Below are 16,048 nucleotides of genomic sequence, written 5' to 3'. Positions count from 1 at the left end.
GGCCGGGTGTGTGAGAAGCACGTCGAAAAGTCGACGCGTCTTCGGCTTGGATAGTTCTTGTCGGACTTCGATGTCGTATTTGTAGAGGGCAACTTCTGGCTGCTTGGCCTCAAAGGCCGTGGTCAGAGTGAAGTAGTTCGTTCTCAGTACAATCTTGCGGCCTTTGGTGCCATACCCGGATCGACCAGGAAAGCCGTCAATCATCTTGCCAGCAGTCTGCTTGACCAGAGCATCTTCGGCCGCCGTGATAGCGGGGTCCGGATCACTTGGTCTCTCGCTCGCGCTGCTATCTGTCAGTATGGGCCACAGGTAGGATAACATATGCCCAAATACTCACAGAAAGATGCCTGGTCGGCCTGGAGGTGGTCCACGGAAGGCCATCTGCGAACCATCTCCTCGTGGAGGACCGCCTCCGCGTCCACGACCACCCCTAAAACCGCCATCTCCTCGTCCGCCTCCTCGCCCACCGTCCCCACGGCCACCTCCGAATCCACCATCGCCGCGGCCTCCTCTGAATGATCCAGAGTCACCACGGCCGCCACGATCAGATTGGCCTCCTCCGCGGCCTCCACGTTGACCGCCGCGCTGTCCGCCTCCTTCACCGCCGCGACCACCGCCGCGGCCTCTTCCTGGGTTGCTCGACATGTTTTCGAAGTGAGTGCTTCGTAAGTCGCCTGGGTCACTATGCATGATAATGTCAGCCGCGTTCGGAGATGTAAAGTCAGGTGAGCTTACGGCTGATGTCGAGCTGAATGGCTCAGTGAGTATTTGAAAGTCGGTCAGACCTTGGAACGCGACAGGTCTGTTGTTGTGATGTTCACTCGAAGACGTGCGATATGAAGACGCTCAAGAGCTGGTTGTGACGCAAAGGTTAGCTGATTCGTTCTGTTGGCTTGCAGGAACCTGAGAGGGTTGTGTTGTTCGTAAAGTGCGAATGGCAAAGGCCTTGGTCGTAGAAGATCTTGGTTGTATGAGTTCTAGTGTTGGAGGGTCCAGCAATTGAAAGTTCAGTTCTAGAACGGTGTTTGGCCAGGGAAAGTCGGAAGAGGAAGTCAGGCGCTCTAAAATAGAGGGCACATGATCCAGTAGATTCCAGCGCACGCTTTCACATGAAGCGTAGAACCAAAGTGAAGAGACATCGGAGCTCACCAATAGCTTGTGATTCACATCTAGGCGTCGAGACGTGAGTCTGGGCAATCAGACACGCCTGGAAGAGATCAGTGTCTTCGCGGAGCTGTTTTCAGAGGACAAAGCCTTACAGAGACAACGAATGGTCTAGCACTTCACAATCTCAAGTCGAAACGCCGCGAATTGTCGTGTCTTGTCTTCTGCTAACGAGCTGATACGCTGTGGCGTGATGTGATCTGTCAGAAATGTTTTGGTAGCGGTATGTTGCAAATGGATTGTCTTATAATGGATGTGATGGCCAATTGAGGCTTTAGATCAGAGAGTTATGTTGTGTTTCTGCTGCTCCCAAGAGCACAGGAAGAGAGGATGTCGAAGAGAGGGGAAGGGAGTGAGGACATGAAAGGTCGACGGCGGTGACGTTGGGCGCAGTCTTGGCGCCGTCTGCTGCTCCTCGCGACGTCTCTTCCACTCGCCCACCTCCACCACCACGGCGCCTACTCGTCCTTACGGCGAATTAGCATCGCCGTCGCCTGCTATCAGCGTTTGCACACGCATCGGATGTCTCGTAGACTTAAGCTCGACCAATCTTTGCAAGCGAGAGGTGGGGTCTTGCGCAGTGAACCGCCGATGCAGTCAGACGCTGTAGGTGCTGCTCATATCGTTGGTCGATGACGGCCATGATCCCTGGACGTCAAGACGCGGTCGCGACTTCCCGAGCGATGCCCACATTGCCCCGCCGCTGGCGCCCCCAGTCCACGGGCTTAATCGAGGACGACCTTCGACGAGGCCGTGGGCGAGCAGGATCTTTGTCTCTGGCCGACGCTTTGCAACAGTCTCGATGGCAGCCTCAGCCTTAAGGACACCCTTGAGCAGCTCCAGCTTTCTGCTCAAACGACGTCTGGTTCGGCTACGGGACACTTGTGCGTCCTGCAAGTCATCTGTCACACGCCTGTGCCACTCACAGTGCGGGAAGCCGCATAGGGGTATGACTGGCCGAACAATCTGTGTCACCACGCCGATTTCGAACTCGACAGCAGACTACGCCACAGCGGCCTTTGAATCTTTGGCAAACAGACCTCTTGTCACGACGCACGCTATCTATCGATGAACACCCCAAGGCTGAGTAGATGCGACACAAGCAGCCATGTGTTCCGTAACATGTAAGCCCATGCTCGAAGTCCAGCGCGAATATCGGCCATAGTCCGTACACACCGAAGGCGTCTGGCATGCCATCTGCGATGATTCCTGGCGATGCCTAATCTTACCATCCGGCTGGCCGTTGTGCGAGGGTCTTTCTGAAGCTGCCTGTTTTCCATGCTCCACGTCCGGACTGTTGCATGAGCTCTTCTCCATGCCGAGCAACAAAAGCTTGCATGATCTGCTTCCATATGACGGGCGTGATGTATACTGCATCAAACACAGCACAGAAACTGGAAGACGGCAGGCAAAATCGCAAGTGCGAATGAACTTGTGTGCTCGACCGAATTGTGGACTTCTACCACTCTGGAACGCATACATTCTCACGGAAAGCGCCATCGCCTTGGACTTGTGATGTGTAGTGCGGGCTGAAACTACCACGCGCGGTCTTGAACCACGCCCTACGCCAACATCTCCATCTGCCTATTCTTCAAGCCTCATGTGCTCAAATGTTAAAGAGTTGACGCTAACCATGGTACAAGCTTTGGTACCTGCAGGTACCGTGCAACGTCTCCAACATTCCATCGAAACATCCTCATTCCTTGTCGGCTTTGACTACCCGGTTACCTGGGAGAACCTGGCCTTACAACGCCTTCAACATGGGTCGCGCATGTCAGACGACGCTGGAGACCACATCGTCCGAAAGGGCTCTATGCCATTGTTACACTTGTCGTCTTCGAGACAAGACATTCCAACCCAACCCACCTTTCTGGCTCCCGTCAAGTGCGCCCATGTTGGACCGCTTGACCTGCGTGTTCCCTCCCTCTTCTGCAGCAAAGCGATGCTGTCCACGAATTGGCGTTTTACGAGCACTTGACGATTACGAATGACCCGTACTACCCTGTCCATCGTCGTTTGAGAGTGATTGCACTGGAGCAAGTGGGCGGTCGCCTGTCTGCAGGCGGCGCAGGCATCAAAGGACGAGATCAGACGTGGATCGTTGTACGAGGATCACAAGGCTGGATTGAAAGAAGAAATCTTGAAGTCAAATTGAACAGATACGCCCCCGTCCCCTGCTATTCATTTCCCTCAGTTGACTTCGTTGGCAGCACTGACTGACAGATCATCCACTTCGCAATGGGCGACCTTCGTTCTCGCCCACGAGCGCCGCTCCTTCTTTCACTGATTGTTGCATTGCAGGTCCCACGAAGCTCCGCTCATCCAGTCGATATCCACGGTAAGTCGGAGACTAGATCTTGCGTTTCGGGAGTCATTGCTCACACCGCGTACAGACTCTCCTCAATACATCAGGACTATCACAGAAGCCGAAAGTTACATCCCTCCAGGAACCGTTACAATTTCTTGCAGCACATCGACAGCATCGAACGTCGTTCAACAGAGTCAAGATGGACAGGTACAGATCGAAGCGACCAAGTCTGACAACGACCCCTACCCGACAAATCGTGTCATTGTCCAGATTCAAGATGGTCAAGTGCAAAACCCAGTCATCACGGGAGAGGCCTCTTCCAGTTCGAGTTCCACATCTGTACTCTCCGCTCGAGACGTGACTACTGCAAACCCATCAGGCGTACCGGCTGGGCTACCATTCACTTCCTTGACGACTTATCTTTTCGCCGAACAAACATCCTCGTTCAGCATCACTATCTCTGATAGTGCTCTGACCTCACTCACCACTTCCGAGGTACAGACCGCCACAGAGTCAGCACCGAGCAGCACCTCTGGAAGTATTGTGTCGTCGTTGGAATCTTCAGGCAATCCAACCTTACAGCCATTCCCTTCATCCCCTGTCAGTGCATCCACAAGCCTGTCGTTGGTGAACACGGAGACTGTTTCGGAAGGGGTTCCTAGTGCAAGCGTTGCTCCATCTGCCATCTCGGCGAGCAACATCTTCCAGCAGATTTCCAGAGATTCGCCACCTGAGCAGATCCCGGTCTACGACTCCCACCCAATGAGCAGGACCGGTATCCAGAACCAAACGCATAGACTGCAGACCAACAAGTTCTATGCTGGGTTGTACCTCGGCAGTCAGAACACGTCTTCCTTCTTGTTCCCGTACTCAGTCACATGGGCACGCGGTCAAGGCGAGCTCCAAAGTTGGGGCATGGGCATATCCCATTCGGAACGAAGTCAAGTTGCATACGCGCCGTTCAAGACTGCAGTCAATGGGTACAGATTCGACGCTGGTGACTGGGCTTACTACGCCAGCCCACTCGGTGTATATTCGATCATCATGTCTGCGGCCGAGCTCAACAGTACCCCGACTGGGGATCGACCTGGACTGACAACTGAAAATCAGGAATGGGGCGCTATCACTGCGAACCTGTTCCCTCACGGCTGGCAGACGCCTGTGATTCAGTTTCCGCTGTTGCAAGGCATCTCATTCATCACAGGCAACTACAGCTGGGGTACACCTCTCATCCAATCTGGCGTTGGGTTCGAAGAGGTGAAGTATACTGGAGCCGACGCCAACAACGATACTTTCAAGTACACTGCCTTGCTGAACGACAGCACAACATGGCTGATCTACATCACTCCCAACAGGGCGTTGAGTCCTGACTATCCATGCGAGTCCTTCACACTCAATGGTAGCGCCACCGACTTGCAAGGCCATTCCGGCTTCAATGGGCTCATCCAAGTCGCAAAGCTTCCTGGCAACTCAACAGCCTCATATTCCGGACCCAGTCCACAGGATCTGTATGATGGCGCTGCCGGTGCCTTCGCCACAAATGTCTCCATCAGTGGCAAAGTCGATGGCAACACAGGAAGCTACACTCTGTCATGGACCAAACAAGGCAACCCCAACCAGTCATTGTTGATGTTCGCTCTACCCCATCAGATCGCTTCTCTCAGCAGTGGCACTTCATCTGGGGTCACTGGACTGCATCTCATGACGACCGTCAAAGGTCTGGCTACAGCAATCAGAGGCGATTCGTGGACGCTCGAGGAGTCTGACTTGCCTGTGGAAGTGGGCTTTGCGCCGTGGAAACCAAGCATAGGCAGCATCGACAGTATCAGCACTCTTTCGTCCGACGACAAGGCTCTGATATCAGAGATCGGCCTGCAGGAGCTCGAAACCGACATTGGAAAAGCTACCAACCTCGACAGCTTCTACTATGCCGGCAAGCAATTCGCGAAGTTCGCCACGATTCTCTGGACGCAATATCAACTCGTGGGCAATCAAAGCCTGGTACTCACACAACTGGACCCGTTGAAGAAAGCCCTCGCATTATGGATCAACGGCGAGAACCAACACCCGCTGGTCCAAGAAACCGCCTGGGGCGGCGTCATCAGCAAAGCAGCCTACACCGACTCCAACGCCCTCGCAGACTTCGGCAACGGCTACTACAACGATCACCACTTCCACTTCGGCTACTTCGTCTACGCCGCCGCGGTAATCGCCTACCTCGACCCGTCCTGGCTCGACGAAGGTTCCAACAAAGCTTGGATCAACACCCTTGTCCGCGACTACGCCAACCCCATCGTCGACGACCCCCTCGCGCCCTTCTCGCGCGCCTTCGACTGGTACCACGGACACTCCTGGGCGGCCGGGCTCTTCGAATCCGCCGACGGCAAAAACCAAGAATCCTCCTCCGAAGACACCATGTCGACGTACGCGATCAAAATGTGGGGCTTCGTCACCAAGGACCACGCCATGGAAGCGCGCGGGAACCTCATGCTCGCGGTGCAGAAGCGCGCGCTGAACATGTACTACCTCTACGACAACACCAGCACCACCCCGACCCAACCCCCCGAATTCGCGGGTAATAAAGCCGCGGGCATCCTCTTCGAGAACAAAATCGACCACACGACGTACTTCGGCGCCTTGCCGGAGTACATCCAGGGCATCCATATGATCCCGACCATGCCCTTCTCCGCGTACGTCCGCTCGCCGGCGTTCATCCAGCAGGAATGGGAGGCGTATTTTGGGAATTTCACGTCGAATACCACGACGCCGAGTACTACACCCTATATCGAGAGTCTGGATTCTGGTTGGAGGGGTATACTTGTGGCCGACTACTGCATCGCCAACCCTGATTATGGGTACAATTTCTTTCGGCAAGATGGGTGGAGGAGTGAGTGGTTGGATGGGGGCGCGAGTCGGACGTGGTATTTGGCTTGGTGTGCGGCTTTGAGGGCTTATTCTTAGGACGGGGTTGGGGAGGGAGGGAGGGATGGAGGTGAGTATAGCAAGAGTAGGGCTTGGGTTTTGGTTGGGAGGAGTCTTTGGATTACGAAAATGACGACAGACTCATCAAACGAAACAGAAAGACAAACGACCAAATTCCCTGGATCGATCGACGCGGCGGATTTAGTGGATTTACAAGGACAAGATTTTCGGAAAGGAATGGAGTGTAAAGGGGCGGGCGTGCTTTGAGGCGTTTGGGCTGCTGCTCTCTCGAGACGAGTAGAGGGTTTGCAATGGGCAAGGGGGAAATCATGATACCATGAGATTGGGTTGAGGGTTTGGAAGTGGAATGGGATATATCACTACAGCGAGCATGATGTAGACAGACAGAGACAGGCAGATACGAAATGGGAAAGGGCTAGATGTCACAGACAAAACAGAACGACCCATCGCTCTCACAGACGGTCTCATATTGAGAGCCAAAGTCCACAGGATCGTCTTCTCATTGTGCTTGGAGCTGGCGAACAAGGGCAGCATTTGACGGAGTACATCTCCACGCTTGTGCAAGAGATGTAGATGATGATTGTGTTGGTATCTATGTATATCTGGCAATTCGAGATGTCGACAATGAGGCGGATCATTTCGGCCTCAGCAGAGGATGAGCCTCAGTATTCCTACACCCACACATATTAGCACCCACTCCAACTCCCTTCACGGAATGCCAATACTCACAGCACATATTCATCCAGACTAATGACATCCGGCTCGCTAAAGATCAGATAGAAGTACTTCAGAGTCTCTGTTCATCACCTCGTCATTAGCCAACCACTTCCCTCACCATCATCCGTGTTTGTCGTTTTTCGAGACTTACCCGCCGTCCAGAAAGACTCCATATTATCGAGCCATCTCCGCTGAGGCTCCAACTGCCTCACATCCTTGAGCGCGGCGTACGCGATGTCCGTCTTGGTGGCGTTCGTGATGGACTGGAACATATCCCACGCTCGGTCCTGGAGCGACTCGTCGCCTGTGATGCGGTAGAGCACGAAAACGGACTCGATGGCTTCCGGGCGAAGGATATACCGCGCGTCAGTGATTTCCGTGAAGCCTGGGGCGAGACTTTTCTTTTTGATGACGTTTTGTGCTTCGACGGCGTATTCTTCGGGGATGTAGCCGTGGTTGGCTTTCTCCACGACGCTCTTCTGCCAGAGCTCCTCGTTCCAGGTGCAGTTCTCGCGTGCGCGGTCCTCGCAAGGCAAGGCGAAGAAGATTTCCGGCATGATGCGCGAGGGCATGCTTTCGTAGGCCCAGAGGCAGCCGTCGACGAGTTCGCGGGCGGTTTCGAGGTCGTGCTCTTCGCGGAAGATTCTGGCAGCGAGGGCGACCATACCGCCGGCGAAGCATCCCAAGTGCTCGCCCATTGGTTGCAGTTTCATGATATTATGCGACTGACGCTGAACCGTTCCGGGGAGGAGCACTTTTTGGTTGTCGGGTGTCAAGGGGCGGAAGAAGATATGTTTTTTGGCTGATGCGAGGGCGATCTGGAACATGTTCTTGTACTGCTCCGTTTGGCCGCCGAGCATCAGATGCTGTTTGGGAAGATACTCGTAGACGGAGTCAGCCATGCCGCCCATGGTGAAGCTGGTGTCTCGTGTGAAGTCTGCGGCTTGGGGATTGACAAAGGTGGGCCAGAGTCCTGGAAGCTTCGTCCTATTCTGCTGCCGTTCGAACTCGTCTGTGATGCGAGCAATTGCGTCGTACCACTTATGGTCTCCTGTCAACTGGGAGAGGCGTGTAAACTCCAAAGTGAGTGACCCGAGCTCAGCGACCAAGCATTGAATTCTGGCCTGCTGATCGTATCCGAGGGCGCTCTTTTGCCATTCCCACCGAGCAATTGGCATGTGGTTGGGTGTGTCGAAGGCGTGGTACAGCATGTCGCCCAGTCCAATCGCCTTCTCGAGAAGTATTCCATACCGATGACCACTGACATCGTACGCACTCAGTAAACCTCCAAGGTATCGGATCGTTGTCTCGAAAACGTTGAGCTCGTTCAGTTGTGTTGTCTGAAAGTCGATCAACTTGAGACCTGCCAGTGCAGACTTGAACTCCTCCTTCATGCCCATGATCCACAAGGTATCTAGAGTATCAACCAGTGTTGCACCCCATCCTCCAAACGGGTTGCTCGAAAGCCCAGAAATTGGGGAGACCTCATCTTGCAACCAGGCGTTCTTCTTGTATCCCTCCCACGAATGCTTGAACGCCTCCTCGACAGCCTGCAACCTCTTTCGACGTTCGATAGCGTGCATTGGGCTTTCCTCTTCAAAGTCATGCTGGACTTTCGGTATCGAGACCGGTGCTCCAGTGGGTAGGGAGGTAAATTCGGCCAAGGGATGTCTAAGGGGAACGTCTCTCCATCTGAATCGAGGCTTGAACCAGCCGGGGCGTAAGACTCGATCGATAGGTTGCGGTTGGCGGTGAGGGCCGTGGTGATGGCCGTGAATGCTAGCGAGCGTGTGAAAAGCAACGATAAAGAAGACAATGGCCAAGATGGTTCCAATGGCCCATCTTCGCAAAAGGGGGGACATGACGCTTCGCAGCGCCGGGAAAGAACGTTCAAGGAGTGGAATAACGAGAGGACATGGCTTTCATGCAACAAGTGTTGCTGGAAGAGTGTCAAGTGAATGTGGACTTTGGGAGAGGGAGGGTGTGTGCCAACCTCGAGGCGTTCATCCTTTCCTCTGCTGCAACGCTTTGGGTCGAATCCCTGGTTGTCGCACGGACGTCAGTTTCGCGTGGTGGTGTTCAACGCCCTTGCCAGGCTGTCTCGTTGCGGGATGCCTGCGGAGTTTCCAGCCTCGTCGACAGGCCATCGCTGGAAGAGCACGATAAGGACGACGAGGCACCCGGGGCTGTGAGGGCAGTGAAATGCGACGAGGTCTTCGAGAGATGACGACGCTTGACTGCTCTTTCGCACTCCCGCGGCACACGGCAGGATCGCTGGCAGCCGCGCTTAGCGCCGGCGCCACACGTGATACCCCTGCCAAAGGACATCTGGAAAATCCGAGACAACACAGGAGCGAAGCAACAACGATGATGGAAACTCGATAGCACACCGTCAATCTTTTCTTCCACATGGCGGACCTCTACCCGACCATACCGCAATGTGCGGTGGTTGCGACGGCTTTGAAAGTCCTTCTCTGGCCTGCATAGTACGTATTCCACACTACCCATTGAGGGGCATTGCTAACTCACTGTCAAAGTAAATCGACCGACTTCGAAGTACATCGCAACTGGCTTGCGATCACAAACTCTCTGCCTTTCAACGAGTGGTACTATGAGAAGACATCAGAATGGACCCTCGACTACCCTCCTTTCTTCGCGTACTTCGAATGGGCCATGTCTCAGGTCGCCAACGTTTTTCACCCCGATATGCTCCAAGTCAAGAGCCTCAATTACGATAGTTGGCAGACTATCTACTTTCAAAGAGCGACTGTGATCGTGACCGAGTTTGTGCTGATGTCTGCGTTGATGCTGTAAGTCGTCAAGTTCATTATGTTGATTGTGATCATGAGCTGACTCCAGCAGCTTCATCAAGGCATCGCCAGCGAACTCCAAGAGACAATCGCACGCAGCTGCACTCTCGATCTTGCTATCTCCTGGTCTGCTCATCATCGACCACATCCACTTCCAGTACAATGGCTTTCTCTACGGAGTCCTCATCCTGTCCATCGTTCTGGCAAGATATCAGAAAGACTGGCTTCTCGCGAGCGGCGTGATCTTCGCGGCTCTACTATGCTTGAAGCATATCTACCTTTACTTGGCTCCTGCTTACTTCGTCTACCTGCTTCGGGCCTACTGCCTTGGGCCGCGATCCATCTTCGACATCAAGCTCTTCAACTGCATCAAGCTCGGCACCGGCATTGTTGCAATCGTTGGATTGGCGTTTGGTCCCTTTGCGTATCTCGAGCAGATCCCACAAGTCTTCAGCAGACTATTCCCGTTTTCGCGAGGACTTTGCCACGCGTACTGGGCACCGAATGTCTGGGCCATGTACTCTTTTACAGACAGAGTGCTGATCTACCGTGAGTTGAGCTGACGAGGATTCAACAGATCAGAGCCAGCTGACTTTCATAGTGGCACCGTACCTGAAGTTGCCAATTGATAGAGAGGCTGTGAACAGCGTGACTCGTGGCTTGGTTGGCGACACCTCTTTCGCTGTGTTGCCCAACATTCCACCTCGGATGACGTTTATCCTGACCTTAGCTGCGCAGATTGTAAGCGAGAATATACGAAGGTTGTAATAGAAACTGACAGCATACAGCCTGCACTCATCAAGCTGTTCCTACAGCCCACTTGGGACAACTTCGTGGCGACAATTACGCTCTGTGGTTATGCGTCATTCCTCTTCGGCTGGCACGTCCATGAGAAAGCTATCATCCTCGTCATCATCCCATTCAGTCTTCTGGCGCTGAAAGACCGGCGATACTTGGGAGCTTTCAGGCCTCTAGCAGTCGCGGGTCACGTGAGCTTGTTCCCACTGCTCTTCACTGCAATGGAGTTCCCCGTCAAGGTTGTCTACACTATCGTATGGTTGATCGCGTTCTTGCTGGCATTCGATCAACTGGCACCTGCGTAAGTTCAGCATCTTCGAACAATTGGAGTATTTCGCTGACATAAGGCTAGGTCTGAGAAACCACGTGTGTTCTTGTTCGACCGCTTCTCCTTGCTGTACATCGCAGTGGCGATACCTCTCATCGCGTATTGCTCGCTGTTCCATCAGCTCATATTTGGGGCGAGGTTTGAATTCTTGCCTTTAATGTTCATCAGCTCGTACTCGGCTGTGGGCGTGGTGGGCAGTTGGCTGGGCTTTTTGGTTGTGTTCTTCACTTCATAGCGATCGACTGCCATTGGCAAAACAATGAGAGGTCGATGAAACAAAGAAGCCAGATTCAACTTTTGTACAACTCCTTCGAGAAACAGCAGGGTGCTGGCTACCGCAATGATTCGAGATGGCGGATCATGTGAAGGCTTTGAGGCACGAGCTAGCGGTGGTAGAAGTGTCAGTCCTGGGCCTCAGGATCCCGGAGAGGTGATTTCTGACCATGTTATCTCGAGGCTCTTGGAGTCGGAAAGGTCTGTTGCCAGCCGGGGAGACATCCTATCGACTTGCAACACTTTCCCGTTTCCTCATTCAAACACACGATGGACATCATCCCAACAGACACATGCCGTAGCTTTTCTGACCCAGAAATTTTGAAAGCCCGGCCAGTCCGACAATATTCATCGTCGACGATCTTGCAGGGCGAGTCCGGCGGCACGACGGGGCTTTCTCGCTCGACCGTGAGCGAATGGGGCCAAAATGTCGACGTCGACGACAAGGTGGTCGAATGAAGGTCGTTTCGATAGCCAGTCGCACTGCCGGGGGCGGATCAAGGTGCTATATCATTGCTGTAACGATCTCATCTCACTCTATCGACAGAAACATCATACGGTTAAGAGCGGGCCACAATCGCGATGCCGATGGGAGGAAAAAGAGGGAGAAGACAAGGCTGGTTTGATATTGACATGTGGTGTTTTATGACAAATTCAAATGCGCGCCATGATTGTTGGGCGTCATTCTGGCGTTTCAGCGGATTCGAACGAGTATAAACACATGCGTGAAGGTGGAGGAGTGGATGGGGGAGCAGCTGGATGAAGAGCGAGGGAGTTGTAAGGGTTTGGACGAGGGACAGCGACGGGCAGGGATGGTGCGGCTAGAGCCGAGCGCTGCTTCCGAAAGTCTCACACACGCACCTTGAGCGTGACGGCAAGCCGTTCTCCACACCATGTCTGTTGCTGCTAGTACTCCCTCCTTGGCTTGTGCCTTTGCCTCTTCTTCCTCTTCACCCCCCAACCCTCCCTCCATCTACAACTCCCTCCGCGCACCACCACTCCCTCCGCGCCGCCACTCCGCATCACCACCGCGCCGCTCCCACCTTCGATCCAACCGTCGATCATTGATCCGCACGCGTCGCAGCCTCCTCTGCTACCCTCTACATCCCGGCTAACCCACCAGCTGGCACAGCGCGCCCACCGCCAACGTCCTCCACGTGCGATCCATCATCCACCAACACAACGCAAGAGCTATAATCAACCACAATCAACACGTCGACGACGGTCTCGCCTGTTACCGCCTCGACCGACCATTGTTGAGCCAGGAACGGGAGACCCAGCCTCGCGCTGGGCTTGTGCAAATATGGTGCGCATGACCCTCGAATGTGGCAGCGGGCATGAGGCCAACAACGAGACGCAGGTCCTCAACAAGAGAAAGCCAGTCAACCTCATACCCAACCCGACCAACATCCCAGACCATGCGGAGGTACGTCAGACCGCAAGACCTTTATGATAACGCTCTGTCTGACTGTGTTATGCCAGGTATACGTCATGAAAGGAACCGATGAGGTCTTTACAGACTACGAGAAGTACTTGAAGCGGTATGTCGTCGCGAATCGTCGTCAATATGAAACAAGCAGCTAAGTGTCCGCAGATTCGACTGGCTCAACCAGGTACGCAGTCAGCATCGTCGCGACGCATGTCCACGACTAACGATCGAACAGAAGAAGTTCACAGACGCCGTCAATGGCAAGTCCGGGTTGACCTACTGGGACGCGTTGGAGTCTGAGGTATGTCGTCACATGACGTTCACGTGAAGGTTCCGTCCACTGACTTTGCCCAGACTAAGAGTTCGGCCTCCATCGAGAATGTCTTTCCCGAAGTGCTCCGTGACCCGATACTTCGCAAAGTCCAGTTCGCGACCATATCGCGAATGGACGAGCTCGGTAAGTGCCGTCTGTCTGTTGATTTCGCGACGTCGCTGATATCGGACAGTCAACGTGGTGTACGACGAATTCAAACACGACTTCTTTCCGGGCGAGGAAGTACTCGTCGTTTTGGACGAGGGCGACCAATACGTGGGCAGCATCCGAGAGAAGGCCAAGTTCCCGATGATCAGAGGCGCAGATGGCACTATCCAGCGGGCACCATTCTCACGATACTTCGTTTATTTTGGCGACTCCACAGACGAGGCTTTGTTGGACGACAAGCACATTCGGCGCGACCGGAAAGTCTTCACCAAGCAGAATCTCCGAGCATTCTTGAAGAACTCACTGCAGCGAGAGGCATGGACTGGTGCGCCTTGGCTAGTGAAGGAGCATCTTGCCATCCAGTACCGACTGCCGATGGAAATCCCAGCTCACCTACTGCAGGAAGCTCGCCTGCTTCATAACAAGCAACAAATGCTGCAGGTGCGCCCTTCAAAGAGCAAGAAGCCACCAAAGGGCATGTCACCGCAAGAATATGCCCGCTTGCAACAAGAAGAGATGCGCATGATGCCGCAGCAACATCCAGGTGCACCTCCACAACAGGTGCAGAACCTCCACCATCCGCCATCATCCCGAGCCATGGACCGACCGCCGCCGCCGCCGCCTATCAAATATCCTATCGAGGATCTTGACCTTCCGCCAAAGCGGAATGGTGTCACTCGTCCAGAACTAAAATTCTTCACAGATGAGATGGCAGAGTACATCACCAAGGACCGCAACTTAGCATTCGAGGACATTGAAATGGGCTCGATGGGATTGCTTCTGGAAGTCTGGAACACACTCAACGTCCAATGCGAGGTCTACAAGCTGGACAGCTTTACCTTTGATGACTTTACGGATGCCATGTGCTACCAATCACTTGACACACCCTGTGAGCTGTTCGAAGAAGTTCACTGCGCAGTACTGAAGCAGTTCGTCGACCCGAAAGGAAAGCTGTTGGTCAAGGACTTGCCCAAAAAGATCCTGGAAGCCCCGGCGGACGAGTCGGAGAATCTGGACGAGAGCGAGGTGTCAACACCACAACCTGAACCCATCGGAGTTTCGACACGCAGCAGACTCAGCCACGTCGAGTCTGCTGCTGATATCGCGGATAGCCCCAGTGTTCCCCCAGAGAAGCCAAATCGAGCGTCAGAAATGCTGGCAGAGCGTGACTGGATCGACAGACTTTCAACCCGGGATTTCGAAAACGGCGGCTGGCAGGTGATCATCGTCGGCATTCTGTACCAGCTATCGGCTGCTCCCTCTTACAAGGGCAGATGTGACAGGATCCTGGCCCATCTCGCTCCAAAGGACATGGAACCCACTCAGGAGACAGCGCGCGTTCAATACGCGTCTATGGATGTCAACATGCGGATATCAGCCCTGCAGATGCTCACGATTCTCACTATCCGGACTGAGGCCATCAAGGACTTCTTGGAGGCATGCAGTGAAGACATGACAGACGTGAGAAAGCGCAAGATCGAGCATCAACGAGAGAAGAAGACGGCAATGGAAGAGCTTGCAGCAAAAGACCGAGAGCGTAAGATACTACTACCCGAGAACATGCCCGAATCACCCAAACAACCCGAAGTCATCGAAGAGCCAGATGTAACTGAAGAGTCAATAGATCTGAATGGCGGTGGCAGCTCAGACGCAGATGAGGATGCACCTAGATTGCGGCGTGCCGGAGACCGCAAGCGAAAGCGTGAAGAAGAAGCAGCCAAGCGAGAGAAGGAGAAGGCTGAGAAGGCCGAAGCTGCCAAGGCCCAAAACAAGCAGTCGCGCGAGTTCAAGAAGATCCTCAACGAAATCGACAACCTCTCCATGCAGATCAAGGATCATGAAGAGAAGATTGCCGATTGCGATTCCGACCTGCGCGAGGCTAACATTCAGCGCACCAAAGTCTTGGGCAAGGATCGTTTCTGCAACCGGTACTACTGGTTTGAACGCAACGGACAGCCATTCGGCGGACTTCCCAACTCGAGCACTGCCAGCTACGGCTACGCCAATGGCCGGATCTGGGTGCAAGGACCGGATGAGATGGAGCGAGATGGCTTCATCGAGCGGACGAAGCAAGAACAGGCTCAGTACCAGCGCCAATTCGGCTTGACCGTCCCCGAGCGGCGCAAGCAAGAAGAAGGTCCGACTGTGCTGGACGACGCCAACGAATGGGGTTTCTACGACGACCCAGACCGACTCGACAACCTCATCGGATGGCTGGACGAGCGCGGCGAGCGAGAAAAGAAGCTGCGCAAGGAGCTTTGCGAGTGGCGCGAGAAGATCGTCGAGTACATGTCGAAGTACAAGAGCTTCAAGGCGGAAGAGGCGGCCAAGAAGATCGACGTTGAGGAAGAGAGCACCACCCGCGTCAACACCCGCCACAAAGCCCAAGAGGAGCAGACTGCGGCCAAGGAGCGGTGTTTGAAGTGGAAGAACACGATGGCTCAGGAGGAGTTTGGACATATTCACTCTCAACAGCCTAAGCCGACGAAGAAGGAGAAGCAAGCGGCTCAGAGGAAGGAGGTCAAGGGTGTGGCGATGCCTTTGAACCGTAATGGCAAGCCTGTTACGCGCCAGGGCGACAAGTACAGCTTCAAGTGAAGGAGGCGTTCAGAGAGCATGATGGCGTGAATGTGAGGGGTGTATGGAGCGAGTGTGGATATCACGACAGCGGCATTGAACGGCGTAGGAGGACATGGCTGTCAGATTGCTCGATCGAGATGGTGTTTGCATAGCGGAGGCGTTCAGCATCCCATTCCTCGCGTCGACGAAGGACGTGAGCGTTGTTGCTTGCTCGAAG

At 54.1% G+C, this 16,048-nt stretch overlaps 5 protein-coding genes across 5 annotated transcripts; 3 read left to right on the top strand and 2 right to left on the bottom strand.

The window, feature by feature from the left end:
• Window positions 1-1,761: 1,761 nt before the first annotated feature.
• M409DRAFT_57872 (uncharacterized protein) lies at window positions 1,762-3,058 on the bottom strand (the record flags this gene model as incomplete). The annotated part of the gene is made up of 3 exons (XM_033813751.1): window positions 1,762-2,166; window positions 2,341-2,744; window positions 3,031-3,058. The coding sequence occupies 3 exons, from the start codon at window positions 3,056-3,058 to the stop codon at window positions 1,762-1,764; spliced, it is 837 nt and encodes a 278-aa protein (XP_033663699.1).
• A 344-nt stretch (window positions 3,059-3,402) lies between these two features.
• Window positions 3,403-6,433, top strand: M409DRAFT_26664 (glycoside hydrolase family 81 protein; the record flags this gene model as incomplete). The annotated part of the gene is made up of 2 exons (XM_033808215.1): window positions 3,403-3,502; window positions 3,558-6,433. 2 exons carry the CDS (start codon window positions 3,403-3,405, stop codon window positions 6,431-6,433), a joined length of 2,976 nt encoding a protein of 991 aa, XP_033663698.1.
• A 616-nt stretch (window positions 6,434-7,049) lies between these two features.
• Window positions 7,050-8,994, bottom strand: M409DRAFT_26663 (glycoside hydrolase family 47 protein; the record flags this gene model as incomplete). Its single annotated transcript, XM_033808214.1, has 3 exons — window positions 7,050-7,086; window positions 7,145-7,211; window positions 7,284-8,994. 3 exons carry the CDS (start codon window positions 8,992-8,994, stop codon window positions 7,050-7,052), a joined length of 1,815 nt encoding a protein of 604 aa, XP_033663697.1.
• Window positions 8,995-9,541: 547 nt separating this feature from the next.
• On the top strand, window positions 9,542-11,303 carry M409DRAFT_26662 (glycosyltransferase family 57 protein; the record flags this gene model as incomplete). The annotated part of the gene is made up of 6 exons (XM_033808213.1): window positions 9,542-9,618; window positions 9,670-9,942; window positions 9,995-10,491; window positions 10,544-10,683; window positions 10,731-11,041; window positions 11,093-11,303. The coding sequence occupies 6 exons, from the start codon at window positions 9,542-9,544 to the stop codon at window positions 11,301-11,303; spliced, it is 1,509 nt and encodes a 502-aa protein (XP_033663696.1).
• Window positions 11,304-12,644: 1,341 nt separating this feature from the next.
• Window positions 12,645-15,849, top strand: M409DRAFT_26661 (uncharacterized protein; the record flags this gene model as incomplete). Its single annotated transcript, XM_033808212.1, has 6 exons — window positions 12,645-12,767; window positions 12,824-12,882; window positions 12,936-12,954; window positions 13,006-13,071; window positions 13,125-13,227; window positions 13,277-15,849. 6 exons carry the CDS (start codon window positions 12,645-12,647, stop codon window positions 15,847-15,849), a joined length of 2,943 nt encoding a protein of 980 aa, XP_033663695.1.
• Window positions 15,850-16,048: the final 199 nt, after the last annotated feature.

Source organism: Zasmidium cellare, assembly GCF_010093935.1.
Source record: "Zasmidium cellare ATCC 36951 unplaced genomic scaffold M409scaffold_33, whole genome shotgun sequence".
Taxonomy (NCBI): Eukaryota; Fungi; Ascomycota; class Dothideomycetes; order Mycosphaerellales; family Mycosphaerellaceae; genus Zasmidium; species Zasmidium cellare.
The sequence above is the reverse complement of the archived record's forward strand: the minus strand, read 5'-3'. Positions and strand labels throughout refer to the sequence as shown.